Consider the following 15,731-nt stretch of genomic DNA (forward strand, 5'->3'; position numbering starts at 1 on the left):
CTTCCTTCTATATGGTCTGACTATGGGAGACACAGGATATAGGTCAGTACATAGACTCTGCCTCGATCTTGAACTTCGACAATATCTTTCTTCAGCTTCAAAGCGCCGAGGTGAGTGTCACATGTGCTATATTAACTGATCGTCACGTTCTATGCGTGTAATCCAACCTAACCTAACAGAGATATTAGTCTATTCTTGCACGGTGCTAGTAGAACTTGTACGTGCTTTATCATGACTCGCCTCTATTCTTGCTATGTCTGACAATGAAGCTCTCCCCTGCCATTCTGAGTGCTCTACAGGACCTCGACTACTCCCTAGGGTGTCACCAGTAGAACGTAAACCTGACCCGCGGTCATAAAAGTAGCGCTGCCAAGGTTGGCCAAACAAATTAGATCACACACTCGATTTAGACTAGGTCCTTGTTCTGAATGTAAAACGGGTACCGCGCTTTTGCCACAAATGTTGGCAAACCAGGCCATCATCGGTCATCGAGTGCCTACGCACCGCGCATCAGCACCGTGGAAAGTAAGTTCGTTCTTACAAGGCATTGATGGACGGAGGGGAACGTACCCGGCACGCAAAAGGGAAGTTAAATCAATGATCTAACATTCATCCAATGATTAACAAAGATACAGCTTATGATTTTTCGATAAAAGCTTACTCAATCTTGTAAAATCACGATCATTTCTCTTCCATGTCCATAACCCTCGACGACCGCGACTCCAGTTTCGCTTATGATGGTTCATGGTTTCATGGCGGTCAAGCCCAATTCGAATATGATAACACTACCACAGGAACGAATACGGCAGGTTCAATGGCCTTGTTGAATTTCACCGGTTGGTGCCAATTGTAGAGTTTGTGGGCTCCTTGTACTGACATGGACGCCATGTGCTAATAGGGGTCAGCGTTGGCGTCTTTGGTACCATTGGTCCCATAAATTATGGGGGCCAAGATGTGGGAGCCCCGATATCATCATACCAGGTTGATGATCAACCTGCGGTGACCTTTACAGCTCCTGCACAAGGGGGGACTCTATTTCACTACAACTTTTTTACTTCGCCAACATTGGGCAATGGTCCACACCAATTAATAATCACCAACCTCAACCAAAGCAGCTATCTTTGGCTAGACTATGTTCAGTATACCCCGTCGTCAGGTAAGATTTTCCATATCATGAAACATGAAACTTGGCATATCTGATCGTGCGGCGCTAGCGACATCATCTAGCTCGTCATCTCCTGCAAATACCAATAGCCAGCAACCCATTCCAACTTCGTCTTCGACTGCTCCCGAGGCTCAAAGCGTCCCAACGTCCATGTCCTCATCATGGATGCTAGCAACGTCATCTAGCTTGTCATCTCCAAATGGCCAGCAATCAAGTGCAACTTCGTCTTGGACTGTTCTCGGGACTCAAACTGAACCATCATCATCGTCCTCGCCAGTCCCTCAAACTTCAGTACAAAGCTCTAAGAACAATAATGCACTGATCATTGGAGGGGCGGTCGGAGGGGTAGCACTGGTTGTGGCTGGGCTAGCGCTGATTTTTTACCTACGGAGACGACGCAATACTCAAGCTCAAACACTAGTTGAAGTAAAAAGTTTGTTAATTTCCAAAAATGAAAGTTCCAATTTGATATTGATTTCGATCATGAATACAGATGTAGACAATGCCCGTCTCAGCCCAGGCGAAGCTTCCTCATCTGAGAGTCTCCGCAACCACAACTCCTCGGTTATGTCGAGCGCACCTTTTGTTGGACCCGATGACTGGCGCCGTTCAAACCGCCCCCAGTCTTTCGTTGACCCACCATCTGTCATGGGCATTAACAACGTGGAAGAATTGGAGGCCGACGAGGAACAAGAAGTCCGTCTATATGAAGACGGTGGTGTCCGTATCGCTGGTGGTTCGCTTCGCAGGCAGGTGGTGGACGTTCCTCCTGAGTATCGAGAGTATGACTGACTTGCGTAACTTGTTGTGATTTGTGGTGGGAATGGTTCGCTGTTATGCCAGAATTCACACACACCTTAACGCGCTGTCGTAATACAGAACCAGGGACCTTGGATTATTTTGCTGATACAGCTGAGGAGAGAAATACCATTAGCAAAGCGATGACAATGATGCTCAATATTAAATATCCATCTCGCTGGTGCTCCAGTCATTCGGTATTGAGGGTAACTAGACGGATGTACTTGGTTGACAGCAGGTTTCGTAATCACAGTCTTCAGGAGTTCCTGAAGGCCCCCGAATGAAGTTGCTGACGTCAATACACGTTCAAGTCGCAAAGGGCACATCTCATCAATCCATCGTTTCTCAAATTCGTTGGTGCCACCCGGACTCGAAGTCGCGAAAGCATCCGGATGTCCACCAGATACAAATCAACATATGAAAGGCCAATCTCAACGAGCATATCACTGAACTTTCCAAGCAGCAACCCGTGAGCGGTATGTGAGCATTGGCCTTGCAAACTTTGTTGAATAGCCTGCCGTGCTGTTCCAACAGCGTATTTAGTAGTAATACGAGTGAGGAAGACCGCTCTCCTTGATAGGCAGGCCCACATAGCTTTCTAGCTGATAACCTTTTCCCAGAGCGGAAGAAACACAAGGTTCTAATGATCGAAATTAAAAGTAAGATACCCTGCGCAGTGTCGATATGGGGGAATCTGTTCTCTATGGCCTGGCCTATTGGTCTCCCTTGTATAGACCAAGTGACAGAGGGGGAGGTTGGCGGGAAAAGGAAAGTACTCAGTAACCGTTGTGCTGACGAGGATCAAGAGCCGCTGGAGGCGTATTCCATTCATCCAAAGACTATGCTCTAAACCCCGCTCGTGTGTATGTGAGACTGACACCACAATAAAAACACACCCCCGAAAGAGATGATTGACACGAATCAGAAGGGCTACCTCTACGTTTGGTAACTCTACTGGATGTCTCCCGTACGACTCCAAAACATGAAAAACCTGACCAAGCCAAAAATAACCGCAAGGACCAGCCATACGAACAGCGATGGGACCCTTTGAAATTTGTGTTGCATGGCCAGCCTCGCGACCATCAGCTGGGATGGAGGGCCTTTAGCACCGGCTTCGTCAATGGCAGCGATTTCTTCAGCGGTAAGGGAGGCTGCATGACATAAATCAGAATAACATCGTGTTTCACGGTTTGACACATACGAAGATCTTCAACGGCGAGGTACTCTTGAAGGCGCTCCTTGGTCCGACTCGTCCTTCAGTCGCAAATACGATATAAGATATGAGAATTGTCTGCAAGATAGATAGACCTACGTGACGATTGCCACACCTTTGCTTCTGACCCAGGAGAAGATCACCTGATTAGGGGTTGCACCGATACGCTTAGCAGCCGCGTTGACAACTGCATCGACTGGTCCTCCAGGATTCTGCGTAATAGAGCTGTGCGAACAACGATTTAACATGAGCAGTATGAAAGAACAATCTGAAAACTCACTTCAAACTTCCATATGCTTCCACTATGATATTCTGCTTTGCGCAGTACACAAGCAGAGCTTTGTGTGAAGCATAGTTGTATGGATGGAATGGAATCTGCGAGATAAGGCTCGTTGATTGTATGTGGTGTCAGGTCGTAGAGAAACTTACTTGGTTAACAGCAGGTTTTGTAACCGCTGTCTTCAGGAGTTTCTGTAGGTCCTCCATGGTAAAATTGCTGACACCAATGCTCCTGATAACTATAAAGACCAGCGGACCACGTTTGAGTCGAAAAGGGCACACCTTGTTAACCCATCTTTCTTCATCTGTTCAAATTCTTGCCACCCAGACTCAAAGTCAGGCAAAGCACTCGTGAAGTGTACCAGATACAGATCAAGATAAGAAAGGCCAATCTCAATGACAACGAGCATATCATTAAGTGTTGCGCGCAGTAACTCGGCAGTGATGTGAGAACTGACCTTGTTTAGGCTTTGTTGAATAGCCTGCAGTGGCGTTCCAGTCCCGCTGTATTTAGTGGTGATATACAGACTCGAGCGAGGAAGACCGCTCTCCTTGATAGCCAGGCCCACATAGTTTTCTGTCTGATAAACTTTTCCAGACCAAAACATGAGGTTCTAAGGATTTTACAGCCACAAGTAACATACACTGAGCCGTGTCGATATGGGAGAACCCATTATCTATGGCCTGGCCCACGTAGTCTGTGACATCCTTAAATTTCATGGTGGATCCCGTGCCAAACGCTATCGTAGGGAACTGTTGGACACGCATCGGACATACTATCAGGTCTTGACACGGTGATACAAACTTTCATGAAACAGCGCTTACCTCGTTTCCATCGTTGAGAGTGACGGTACCAAATGGCATCGCAGAATACAAGTGAGACGGTGCTGAGAGAACTGTGATAAAAATCCGAAGACCTATGGCATGCTATGGCGGCCATAGATCACCGGCATGAGCGGTCCGTCACACTCCGTTACTGTAACGGTATCGTCCAACCCGAAGCCAAAGCTATAATAACAACTTCGGTGGTTTTAGTAGTTACCCGTCCACCAATGGGTACTAGTACTTTGTCTACTGCTCACTAGGCAACTGAAAGCCATCGCTCGACTATATCTTCTCCTCAACAAATGGAGAGCCCCGTTATACCATTCGTCCCGGTGGATGATTTCTCTCCAGAGCCAGACATGGTGATAGAAGACCAACGTCCGCAATCACCACTGCGAAAGCGAGCGCGTCGTAGCAGCACAGCATCCGAGTCTGGCCGATCTCGTGTCATGGTTTCAGAGGAATCGAAGGATCCCGTAAGGGATGATACGTACTACATGTCTGACGGGAGCTGCGTTCTTCGAGTGCAAAACACGTTATTCAATGTATGGCCTCACGTGAGGTTCATAACCATGAGCTGAATGATTTGTGATGCCACTAGGTCCATCGCACAATCTTGTCCAGGGACCAATCGTTCTTTGGGTCTCTGTTTACGCTACCGCAAGGCGAATTCAAAGAGGAGGGGACGTCGGATGATCATCCCATCGTTCTGCAGGGAGATACTGCGGAAGAGTTCCGGCATTTCCTCTGGGCAATCTATGCCCTGTGAGTGTTATCTAAGCGCCCAGTATGAAATTCGGCACTCTCATACTCGAGTCTCTTGACAGACCCTCTGAATTGATGATAGTCCGGTCTCCAAAAACCGATCTTAGTCGGCTAATAGACATTGCGAAGGTGTCCAGCAAGTACACCTTCAAGTCAACGGAAACATGGGCTTTGGACGCAATTCAAGAATATCTTGAACGGAACACGTCCCCGCTGTTCAGTGGCAACCCTCTAATACGCATATTCCCAACGTTAAGCACTCGTTCTTCCGCCCTTCTGGACAGTGAAGGACAAATTGCGCGCCTGATCAGACTTGCTCAGATGTGCTCGCACTCACGTCTGCTGGATACGATGATTCAACTGCTTCTAAAGCTAATGACAGATTCTTTGCACTATTCATATCTGGCTATGACCCTTGCGGATGAATTCAACATCCGGGACCTGCGAGGCGCAGCGTATCTTCAAGTCATGCAAACATCCGTCTTTGTCTGTCCTGGAGAGAGTAATGGTCACACATACGTGGAGGGTGACATTCAGGAAACAAGCGGGGGGCCGCAGCGACTGGTGGTTAGCCCGGTGCAGCAGCTCAGACTTCTGTCGGGATATCACCGCCTTGCCAAGGCATGGGAACGGTTGCGTGCCGTTCCTCCGCAGTTCGATCACGCGCCGTCCTGCGGAGCGACGTGGCACCAACATGGATGCACTCAGAGCTGGACAGATTTCTGGAAGGAGAAGACGAGGTCAGAAGGCGTACTATCCCTTGGCTCCGCAAATGTCCTTGGGAGATTGACGATTATTGTGAAGGAGTTTGACAAATGGGGTTCTGCAACATATATGCATCACGATTGCAAGTCTGCAGCGAGACGGTCCATCCACGAGAAGGTGAAGCAGATTCAGGAAGCGCTGTCAGACTATTTCTCAGAAGGTGGTGAATATTAATGTCCATCCGATTCGGTAGAGTACACTCCACTGCTAGATATTGTACACATTCTGCTGTCGAGTACGTTGAGTAAGCAGGTTCATTAATATATATTATAGGGAAGACGGTCACGACATGAATTAGTATTGCCCTAGTATTTGTTGCTCTTTCCCTGTAGTCCTCATACTGCTAGAAACCACATGGGCAGTGTTGCGCCTATTCCAAGGACCATCCTGTACGTGGCTTGCTCCGTTACCTATTGAGGTGCCCATCATGTTCTGTATCAAGGTGTCGACATTATCAGCTGAAGGCAGTTGCTCCATTCCAATTTGAGAGCCGTTTATGACTGTTTGTTGGAATATTTCATCCTCCTCCAGCTGCTGAACACGCTGTCGAAAGCCACGTAGTATTGCCTCGAACAGTACTACCTCGAGCGATCAGCATAGGAACTAGCAAAAACGAGAATGCCCAACGCACGTTTCTGTTCCCGTGGATCGCTGGGAGGGATGATTAAGACCTCATTCAAGTTATGGACTTCTTCATGTTTCGGCTCATCAAGCCTAAGGTGGGCGATCCACTTTCGCTCGAAAGCATCCTGAGTCAGTCCTGAGTCAGACAGAGACGTCTCGTCGGGCCCGTATGCGGTCCCCACAGAGCTTGCAGGAGAAGGAGGGCGAATAACAGGAGAGGCATATGCAGGGTCACCAGCGTGAATTTGTTGAGTATGTTGCATCACAAAACCTGGTTGCTGGTGCGAAAGAAGCTAGGATAAGACGAGCTATGAATAAGTCTGAGTCATATGATAAGCAGGAGATTAGATACCTTGAATGCATATGCTTGGTTTGAAAGAGAGATATGCAGTGGACACAAGCAAGCCAAAATAACGCGGTCGCGAATTTCTGTTGATTAGCGTGTCAGTGACAGTGACTTGGTGTGACAGTTATGCTAGAAACTCGCTATTTTCTGTCTTATTTCTCGCTTTTTTTCTGTCCACATGTGTGCCAGTCTGAACAGTTTAATGGCATAGTGCGAAACAGTGTGCATTTGCACTCCAAAGGGATGCGTTCAGTTCAGTTCTTAGTTGCTGAACGCGATGCGTGACGGGATATGAATCCTAATCTGGGTTGTTTGGCTGAGTAATGCACACGCCACTTAAATTCTTCACGACGCGTCTCTCCCCTTCCTTCATCTCGCCCACCACCATACCCACATCTCCTCCAGCTTGATCCATAGGAGTGGTCTACCATGGCTTTCGTTTTCAAAAGAGGTCAGTCGCCCCTAAGTGTAGTGTATAGCAGCTGATCTCAGTATTCCTCACAGATGGGTAAGCAAATGCACGCGTGAACATTCTTTTCACCATCTGACGCGTCATTCACGTGTAGCCGCAAAGAAGACGTGAAATTCGACAAGGTATGCGCCCACTAAACTATCTTGTGCATTGCTCACCGCGTCATAGATCACTGCAAGGATAAACAAGCTCTGTTACGGGCTCGATCTAAACTATGTCGAGCCAATCGAGTTAGTTGGCAACTTCACCACTCTCATTTATAACTAATTAGCACACCAGGGTTGCCAAAAAAGTTATTGCAGGTGTATACCAAGGTGTCACAACCGTTGAACTCGATGTAGGTGCTATGTGTTATTTTGCATCGTTCACCCATTCACCCGAGATAGAACCTTGCCGCTGAGACGGCAGCATACCTTACCACGAAGCACCCTGACTACGCTGTCCTCGCTGCGCGTATCGCGATATCGAATCTGCACAAGGAGACCAAGAAGAACTTCTCTACCGTCGTGAAAGACCTGCATGAATATAGTATGTGCCCTTTTTATTTCGGTGTTCGAGTTTTAATTGAATTTCTGTCAAGTCAATCCCAAGAATGGGAAGTCTGCTAGTATGATCGCAGATGATGTATATGAGATTATACAAAAGAACGCTGCTCGCCTTGATTCCGCAATCATTTACGATCGTGACTTCAGCTACAACTAGTAAGCAAAATCATCGAGATGTAGATCGTATTGTATTGATTCCCTTTCAGCTTCGGCTTCAAAACCCTCGAGCGGTCATACCTGCTCAGGATCAATGGCCGTGTTGCCGAACGTCCCCAACATATGATCATGCGTGTCGCAGTGGGCATCCACAAGAACGATATTGAGAGTATCATTGAGACATACAATCTTATGTCTGAACGTTTCTTCACGCACGCGTCGCCAACTCTGTTCAACGCCGGCACTCCTCACCCGCAACTTAGCTCATGCTTCTTGGTTTGCATGAAAGATGACTCCATAGAGGGTATCTACGACACACTCAAGAATTGCGCCATGATCAGCAAAACGGCAGGCGGAATTGGCTTGAGCATCCATTGTATTCGTGCTACTGGGTGCGTCCATTTAATTCATGACGTTGCTCAATTTGTAACATTCGGCCTTACAGCTCCTACATTGCTGGAACAAACGGCTACTCGAACGGCATCGTTCCTATGCTCCGCGCGTATGATGCCACGGCGCGATATGTCGATCAAGGCGGTAACAAGCGACCAGGAGCTTTCGCGATTTACCTTGAACCATGGCATCCTGATATATTTGATTTCCTCGACCTGAGGAAGAACCACGGTAAAGAGGAAGCACGTGCCCGTGACTTGTTCTATGCGCTGTGGATTTGCGACCTATTGTATGTGTTCTACCATATATTCTTGTCGTCAATCTTTAATTTGCCCTTGTCAGTATGAAACGTGTCGAGTCTAACGAAAACTGGTCGCTGTTCTGCCCCAACGAAGCGCCTGGTCTTCACGAGGTTCACGGGGAGGAATTCGAAGCCCTCTACGAGAAGTATGAGAAAGAGGGGCGCGCCCACAAGGTCATTCCAGCTCAAAAGCTGTGGTATGCTATCCTCGAAGCTCAGATTGAGACTGGTGGTCCGTTCATGACCTACAAAGATTCCGCTAACCGTACGTTGAGGTCATTCGTGGCATGTTCCCCGCTCACAGTTATATAGGCAAATCCAACCAAAAGAACTTGGGCACCATCAAGTCATCTAACTTGTGCACTGAAATCATCGAGTACTCATCGCCAGAGGAAACCGCTGTCTGTAACCTTGCCTCTCTCGCCCTCCCTACTTTCATTTCGAACGGCAAGTACGATTTCCAAAAGCTGCATGACGTTACAAAGGTTGTCACCCGCAACCTCAACCGTATCATCGATGTAAACTACTACCCCGTTCCGGAGGCTCGCACTTCCAACATGCGCCATCGCCCCATTGGTGTTGGTGTACAGGGTCTTGCGGATGCTTTCATGATTCTCCGTTTGCCATTTGACTCACCTGAGGCAAGGCAACTCAATCTCCAGATCTTCGAGACCATCTACCATGCCGCACTCGAGGCCAGCTGTGAGGAAGCTGAACGGGATGGACCATACGAGACTTTCAGGGGTAGTCCTGCTGATCTCGGTCAACTGCAGTATGATCTCTGGGGTATCACGCCCACTGACCTTTGGGACTGGACGAGTCTCAAGGAGAAGATCGCACAAACTGGATTGCGGAATTCGTTGCTGCTTGCACCCATGCCGACTGCATCAACCAGTCAGATTCTCGGTTTCAATGAATGTTTCGAGCCCTACACTAGGTACGTTTGACCTCCTCATCACCTTCTGCAAGCTGACGAGTCCGATCAGTAATATTTACACTCGTCGAGTCCTTGCCGGCGAATTCCAGGTCGTATGTCCCTGGCTGCTCAGGGACCTGGTTGACCGTGGGCTCTGGGATGATGACATGAAGAACATGATCATTGCTCATAACGGCTCCGTTGCCAACATCCCCAGCATACCCAATGACATCAAAGCCATTTACAAGACCGTCTGGGAGATCTCGCAGAAGAAGGTCATCGACCTCGCTGCCGACCGTGGAGCGTTCATCTGTCAGAGCCAGAGTCTGAACATTCACTTGCAGTCGCCTACCGTAGGCCAACTGACGAGTATGCACTTCTATGGGTGGAAGAAGGGCCTGAAGACTGGCATGTACTATTTGCGCACTCGTCCGGCAACGCAAGCCATCCAGTTCACTATCGACCAGAGCGTGCTTAAAGCAGCCAAGGTGCAACAGGGCGAGTCCGACAAGGCTGCCACTGGCATTCCTACCCCTTCCGCCTCTCCGTCCCCTCGTCGAGTCCCTCCACCATCCAGTTCGAATGACACTGCTGTCGCGTCGAGTTCGTCAGGCCCCACCGATGCCACCGATGTCGACCCCGAGTACGCCGCCGCCCTTCAGCGTCAAAAGGATCGGGAGCTCGAAGAGGCAAAAATGCTCTGCTCGTTGGAGAATAAGGAAGCCTGCCTCATGTGCTCTGGTTAATGGGAGGGGGTATATAGTTGGTGTGGTCTAGTCTTCATTTGCATCGTCGGAAGTTATTCAATCATGCACTCCTATTTTGTTTGTTACCCGCATTTGTTCTACGTTTCCCGGCACGATCTGTATACCAGCTATTGTATAATTGTAATGAAATGGATGGATTTCGATCTGTCAGTGCCAGCCTATAAACAGATCGCTGGGATGGGCGTAAGTAGTGAGAACAATAAGGCATATCCGTAATAGTGATCAAAACAAGTTTTAAACAACAGACATACGTTATAAATAATAGGGTAACATCCGATGTGCATGGCATGATACAACTCCTACACCTCATTGTCCAAACAAAGATCTACTGAATCTAAGACCCCTATAGTCGATGAACAGTCAGGATCGCAATGCGTCCATCTTGCGCAATAGCATGGTTAATTCCTAAACATTAAATGACAAGTCAAGGATGACCATACGGAGGCAAGTATGTTGCTGACCTTTGTATCCTGGTTCAAGAAGACCAGTCCGCCATTCCACATCAGCTTGCCACCACCTGCTATTCCAGTGGCTGACAGATGTAGCGGCTTCGACGAGCAAGTCACGACCGATGTTATATCCGTCCGGAATAATCATATGGTTCTTAGTGGAATCCTACCAGCGGTGTTTAATTGAACTTGGTTCTCAAGTACTACTTGCGTTCCGCTCACCATTTCCTTGGAGACACTGGGAGACGAGTTTCAGTGGCCATGGCTATAAATGAGGTGATGCTTACGCCAAAAACCACGCTCCAGTGTCGATTTCTGAGCCATTCTGCTTCCAGGCGCGAAAGTGGTTTCCTCCTGAACACCAAGTTATGAAAGACACGACGGAACGTAGAGGAAAGACGAACCTGCTATACTTTCCCAGCACGTTCCCCACTTAGGAAAGTAGTGTTGCCTTGCTAGAATGTGCTCGGATTTCTTGCTGTCGCCGTCGCCGAGATCTGCTTTGTGGACATGACCATAATGGAGCCCTAAGCACTCCTCGGAAAACCCAATGGACCTTTCGGAGCATATCAATGATAATTGAACATACAGACCAAAGTGGCTCACTTATAATACAGACGGAAGCCATCATCCGTCAAAATAAAGGGATCCGACTGGTTAGATATGATGACATTTAGCGGTTCGCCATATCTGGGAGTCGTGAACTGTAAAGAAACGTGACGAAGATCTTAAAACTTGGTGCACGATGTACTTACGTCTAGAAACCGTCCGCCATTGAGGCGTGGATCGGTCCAACCAATCTCAGGTTTAGGAATATCTAATGTAGTAGTCCCAAAGATGGATTGCAGGGTATCCATAAAACGCTGCGTGGGGAGTGCCAGGGCAGAGGCAGCCGCAGCAAGAAGGATGACAACGGGCTTGACCATGATGAAGAAGTCAAGAGAAGCAGGACAAGAAACCCGCTGGTCCTGGGTAACCGTGGTAAGCGCAGCTGATTCGCGGTGGACTGCCTTGATGCGAACGAATGGTGATAACCACGTGGGCGCGGTGCTGCTAGATGCTGAATGGGGCAACTTTTGAGCTCTCACAACTGTCTTCACGACGAATCACGTCGTCAATCGACATGTCCAGCACGGAAAGGACTGAATCAGACGGACACGTCGACACTGGTTTTGTTATAGACGATCACAGTGAACCCGAAGATTCGGATAATGACGAAAACGACGATGCCGATGCCGATACTGCTTCTCAGCGGTCAATTTCTCTTTCATCCCCTCCACGTTCGCCCGGACACGAACACAACACTGCTCTACACGCTCGGGATTTCTTTCCAAGACTTGGATCACAGGAAGACTCTCTAGAGATTGACTTTAACTCAGAAACTGACGATGTAAGCGACTCCTTCAGCGAGAGGAACGCTCGGCGAGCTAGCTCGATTACATCTGCGGCTCCGTCTGCAGCTCTGTTTGACGAACCGAAATACAATGGGGCACATACTGTGACTTATCCGCCAACTCCTTCGTCAGGCGCGACGGACGCAGATTCATTCACTTCGGCAGCTTCTTCATATTCAAAGAAAGCACGGCCGGAGTCTATGTTGCTACAACCCCCTGAAGGCCCATTAGTCTTGGGTATCGCACTTGTAGACTTCAATCATCTGGTATGATGGTTGAGCATACATCCATTATTTTGGAAGTTCATATGTAACGTAGGTTGGTCCGAAAATCGAGTTTTCCCATGGCGATATTTTCCAGGATGAGGAGATCGTCAAGATACTTCCTTTCTTGGCTCTTCCAGACGGCGCACATCTGGTAACCACAAACAAAGCTTATACAAAACTTGCTCTCATAAAATCCCCTACATAGTCTCTAGAAGATTACTCCTACTTTCATCTTGTTCCCAATGCCCCAATACCGACCACGATCTTTGGCATCTCGTGCGGATCATTCTATATCATTATATGCGTGTTGGACCCTAACTTTTTCCTCACAGATGCAATCGCCAAATACCAACTTCTGCATTACTTGTTAAAGACGTAGACGTGACGCGGTCAATCGTTCAAAAGGCTGTCGTAGTCCTGGCATCAAAACCGGTATTTGGCCCCATTCGGTTGGTCTGCAATGCTACACATATACCCTTTGACTATATGCTTTGTCAGGGATCGTTTAGGTGTCGTTACACGCGCATTGTTTGAGCAACGGTGAACTTGGACGTTGCCTCGATGAGCCAATCTAATGTTACCTCATTAAGGGACTTCTCGGACACCAGTATTCTGGTAGATTTTGGTGCTTCGCTAGAAATCTCCCTTCGCACACAGCTGACGGAAAGCGGTTTATACATTGGTGGGTCGGGAGAGCTCATCGCTACTACTTGTCATGTCTGATCTCCTTGTATTCATGCAGGTACAAGCATGTAAGTTGCGCAATACTGATAATGCTGAGAAGCTGACGAGGACAGCCGAGAGTTTGTTCACATCTTCCGCCATCGCACGCTTGTTCTACTAAAAGCCCTCATGTGTCAGAAAAAGGTTTGTTATAACCACCAGAAATGCGGGCCATGTTGAAAGTATCCTAGATTATGTTCTTTGGTCACCCAGTGGAACGACTGTGTACTTACCAGTACTCGCTCATATCACTAATTCCTGGTAATAATTCACGCCTTCTTCTTGTCCTTATCTCAAGTCAGTATACAGGCTTATTGCAAACATTGGAGGACTCTGGATCTCCGCCTCTTGCCGCACGTGCACCAACACTTTCGTGTCCACAGTCGTTACGAACGTCAGATCGCAAAAGTATGATGGCATACATGGGTCTACCACTAGATATTTTCGGAAAGGTATGACCTGCGCTGCACGATAGTATACAAGGCTGACCATGCGTTTCAGGATGCGTTTTTCCAACCGTACTTGCCCTTGCAACAGCTGGACCTTCTAAAGGATTCGCAAGGCTGGCTATGCGGGAGCACGAACAGCATAGTGACTCAACAGAAGGAGATTGATTTACTTATCAACGTTGGTCTTGAGATTCCACCGAAGAAGCTCGATGCTTACCTTTAATTCCCAGACTGAAACAGCGATACTAGAGTTTCGAAATCCCGGGTTAGAACGGCTGATGGGCCTAACAGCTGCTGACCGAAAATGGATGGATGAGATCGTTCGAGACGTCAACGATGCTTGGGACGATGCAGATCCAACCAAGCCTGCGATGCAGTATGTCGCCTTGTAGAGTTGCCTGGTTCCTGATCTAACATGATCAACAGCTTCAAAGGGAGCGATGATTACCTGCGAGCGAAGGTTGCGTTAGCTTATGCGTCAGATTCGCCTTGACTTACATTCATCTTTCAGTTCGAAGAGTATGTTTCCGCTGCACTTGCATCTGTTCGATATCGGGAGTTCCTTGCAAAAGGGAAGGTGAATAATGTGATCATTACTGGAACAGGTAAATATCGACCATGTACAGCAACCACTAATGCTTATGATGTTGGTGCAGGAGGAGATGATAACTCGATCGACGACTTCAATCCCCTTTGGATCGCTGAGTTCACCAAGACGAATGCATATGATGTGTGGCAGAGGTCTACAGACCCTATGCTCTTCGACATCGTCGAGCCACGGTCCGAAAACTTTTTCCAACGATTGTTTCAGACGCTTATTTTTGCTCCGATAGGCATCCATGCAATGAGAAACCTTCTGTTGTTGCAGACATCGGAATCCGGTTGTCCGAAGGACTTCAAGAACTGAAACTGGAGCAACTAGCTCCAACCCGAGAAGCCATCTCACGCACCATCACCGCTAGCTCAACGAACTTCTTCAAAGCGGTCGAAGGCGTCCGTGGGCGGTGGCAGCAACGCACCGCCAGCTCTACTTCGTTCAACTCTGATCTCACGAGCGGCACTTGTGAAACCCCGGTGGAGATCTCAAAATCTGAAGCGGAGCTGTCTTCGTCTGCCCTTTCTGAGGGAAGCAAGCTTACTTCAAATATCACTAGACAGACATCGAGAGACTCCGTACCCGGTACACCCACACGTCCCGTAAGCGTCGCTCAAGCCGCGTCGGACGCAAAGGTAGCGTTGGGAAACTGGGGTGCAGGTATCCAGTCTTTCTGGTCCGGTCGTGCATCCCGGTTTTCCATATCCCGCTCGAGCATTGCGAGTGTAGCATCCACAGATTCGTTATCTACTTCCGGCACGGGACAACTTCCAACATCACCAATGCCGTCATCACACTCGCACTCGCGCCCGAGTGTGGGCACAGTGGAGGAGGAATCGGAACATGATTTTGATCACACGGGATACGAGTCGCAAGAGCCAGGTGGGATCGCTCTTTGAACTGGTTTCGGACCTCGTCGCACCTAGTCCTACGCACTTTCATTGCATCGCAGATACAGTTTACGCAATGTTTGTAATTGACATAAAACAACCCAACCATGTATCACGAGGATGTGATTCCGTCTGACTCGACTGTGAAGATAGTAGACCTCGTTGTCCCAACCGAAGATGGCGTAAACAGAAACATCACGATGGTCCGCCGGGACGAGGATACTTTCTGGTGCCGATCCTTGATTGCTGATTCAGTTTGTCACAGCGACTTTTACAGGTATATTGTGTCAGGGGGCGGCCCAGCACATCGAGCCAGTATGTTTCAGAGAGGTTCGTAGAGGCCGAAAAGAGCACCTTCAGGCTCACGTACTCCTCAACCTGGGAGATTGATTAACCGTGCATGCCTGTCAGGAGTATAGAAAAAAAATTATGCGCGTCAAATGCGTCTGCATTCTGAGTCCGCAGTGACAAACGAGACGCGATAATATCTGTGACTCCAAAGGCTTTGGTTCCTTTCCTTACTGTATTGCAAGTGAGTTGAGACGGAACTCGATTCAAATGTATCATGATCGGTGCATCATTGAGCGATGACCTCAGGCTGTGTCCAGAATGCACCGGCCTGAATTGTATTTTGT

The 15,731-nt window shown here is 48.3% G+C and overlaps 8 protein-coding genes across 8 annotated transcripts; 5 read left to right on the forward strand and 3 right to left on the reverse strand.

The window, feature by feature from the left end:
* Nucleotides 1-694: 694 nt before the first annotated feature.
* Nucleotides 695-1,200, forward strand: EDB91DRAFT_1052014 (uncharacterized protein; the record flags this gene model as incomplete). Its single annotated transcript, XM_041313643.1, has 2 exons — nt 695-836; nt 899-1,200. The coding sequence occupies 2 exons, from the start codon at nt 695-697 to the stop codon at nt 1,198-1,200; spliced, it is 444 nt and encodes a 147-aa protein (XP_041177975.1).
* Nucleotides 919-2,194, forward strand: EDB91DRAFT_307675 (uncharacterized protein). Its single transcript, XM_041326799.1, has 3 exons — nt 919-1,156; nt 1,228-1,598; nt 1,659-2,194. The coding sequence occupies exons 2-3, from the start codon at nt 1,316-1,318 to the stop codon at nt 1,955-1,957; spliced, it is 582 nt and encodes a 193-aa protein (XP_041177976.1). The 5' UTR covers nt 919-1,156; nt 1,228-1,315; the 3' UTR covers nt 1,958-2,194.
* Nucleotides 2,195-2,755: 561 nt separating this feature from the next.
* On the reverse strand, nt 2,756-4,432 carry EDB91DRAFT_1128744 (NADP-dependent oxidoreductase domain-containing protein). The gene is made up of 9 exons (XM_041318543.1): nt 4,281-4,432; nt 4,100-4,208; nt 3,914-4,044; nt 3,738-3,847; nt 3,606-3,687; nt 3,457-3,551; nt 3,276-3,401; nt 3,165-3,217; nt 2,756-3,114 (listed from the first exon to the last, which is right to left on the reverse strand). Exons 1-9 carry the CDS (start codon nt 4,317-4,319, stop codon nt 2,915-2,917), a joined length of 945 nt encoding a protein of 314 aa, XP_041177977.1. The 5' UTR covers nt 4,320-4,432; the 3' UTR covers nt 2,756-2,914.
* A 150-nt stretch (nt 4,433-4,582) lies between these two features.
* Nucleotides 4,583-5,984, forward strand: EDB91DRAFT_1081505 (uncharacterized protein; the record flags this gene model as incomplete). Its single annotated transcript, XM_041315385.1, has 3 exons — nt 4,583-4,837; nt 4,882-5,045; nt 5,108-5,984. 3 exons carry the CDS (start codon nt 4,583-4,585, stop codon nt 5,982-5,984), a joined length of 1,296 nt encoding a protein of 431 aa, XP_041177978.1.
* A 120-nt stretch (nt 5,985-6,104) lies between these two features.
* On the reverse strand, nt 6,105-6,697 carry EDB91DRAFT_1247730 (uncharacterized protein; the record flags this gene model as incomplete). The annotated part of the gene is made up of 2 exons (XM_041322847.1): nt 6,105-6,388; nt 6,442-6,697. 2 exons carry the CDS (start codon nt 6,695-6,697, stop codon nt 6,105-6,107), a joined length of 540 nt encoding a protein of 179 aa, XP_041177979.1.
* A 421-nt stretch (nt 6,698-7,118) lies between these two features.
* Nucleotides 7,119-10,456, forward strand: EDB91DRAFT_1221958 (ribonucleotide reductase). Its single transcript, XM_041320915.1, has 11 exons — nt 7,119-7,235; nt 7,347-7,374; nt 7,421-7,482; nt 7,532-7,589; nt 7,639-7,780; nt 7,833-7,953; nt 8,004-8,345; nt 8,399-8,635; nt 8,689-8,912; nt 8,960-9,584; nt 9,634-10,456. Exons 1-11 carry the CDS (start codon nt 7,210-7,212, stop codon nt 10,307-10,309), a joined length of 2,541 nt encoding a protein of 846 aa, XP_041177980.1. The 5' UTR covers nt 7,119-7,209; the 3' UTR covers nt 10,310-10,456.
* Nucleotides 10,457-10,673: 217 nt separating this feature from the next.
* Nucleotides 10,674-11,705, reverse strand: EDB91DRAFT_1052023 (uncharacterized protein; the record flags this gene model as incomplete). The annotated part of the gene is made up of 7 exons (XM_041313645.1): nt 10,674-10,735; nt 10,792-10,945; nt 11,002-11,017; nt 11,067-11,133; nt 11,184-11,335; nt 11,386-11,483; nt 11,535-11,705. 7 exons carry the CDS (start codon nt 11,703-11,705, stop codon nt 10,674-10,676), a joined length of 720 nt encoding a protein of 239 aa, XP_041177981.1.
* Nucleotides 11,706-11,902: 197 nt separating this feature from the next.
* Nucleotides 11,903-15,105, forward strand: EDB91DRAFT_1051918 (transport protein Avl9-domain-containing protein; the record flags this gene model as incomplete). Its single annotated transcript, XM_041313635.1, has 15 exons — nt 11,903-12,439; nt 12,492-12,590; nt 12,645-12,715; nt 12,772-12,888; nt 12,938-12,979; nt 13,030-13,125; nt 13,237-13,306; nt 13,354-13,423; nt 13,472-13,614; nt 13,664-13,789; nt 13,842-13,987; nt 14,038-14,071; nt 14,123-14,216; nt 14,271-14,391; nt 14,445-15,105. The coding sequence occupies 15 exons, from the start codon at nt 11,903-11,905 to the stop codon at nt 15,103-15,105; spliced, it is 2,427 nt and encodes an 808-aa protein (XP_041177982.1).
* Between the last annotated feature and the right edge of the window lie 626 nt (nt 15,106-15,731).

The sequence above is a fragment of the Suillus paluster genome (genome assembly GCF_016628075.1).
Source record: "Suillus paluster strain FC165 chromosome Unknown EDB91scaffold_21, whole genome shotgun sequence".
In the NCBI taxonomy this organism is placed as follows: Eukaryota; Fungi; Basidiomycota; class Agaricomycetes; order Boletales; family Suillaceae; genus Suillus; species Suillus paluster.

Coding starts and splice junctions, on each gene's coding strand:
- EDB91DRAFT_1221958 (XM_041320915.1), top strand. CDS start 7,210: ATGGCTTTCGTTTTCAAAAGAGGTCA. Junction 7,781..7,832: donor GAAAGACCTGCATGAATATA/GTATGTGCCCTT, acceptor ATTTCTGTCAAG/TCAATCCCAAGAATGGGAAG. Junction 8,913..8,959: donor CTACAAAGATTCCGCTAACC/GTACGTTGAGGT, acceptor ACAGTTATATAG/GCAAATCCAACCAAAAGAAC.
- EDB91DRAFT_1128744 (XM_041318543.1), bottom strand. CDS start 4,319: ATGCCATTTGGTACCGTCACTCTCAACGATGGAAACGAG. Junction 3,688..3,737: donor AAGAAAGATGGGTTAACAAG/GTGTGCCCTTTT, acceptor TATAGTTATCAG/GAGCATTGGTGTCAGCAATT. Junction 3,402..3,456: donor GAAGCATATGGAAGTTTGAA/GTGAGTTTTCAG, acceptor TTGTTCGCACAG/CTCTATTACGCAGAATCCTG.
- EDB91DRAFT_307675 (XM_041326799.1), top strand. CDS start 1,316: ATGTCCTCATCATGGATGCTAGCAACGTCATCTAGCTTGTCATCTCCA. Junction 1,599..1,658: donor AACACTAGTTGAAGTAAAAA/GTTTGTTAATTT, acceptor TCATGAATACAG/ATGTAGACAATGCCCGTCTC.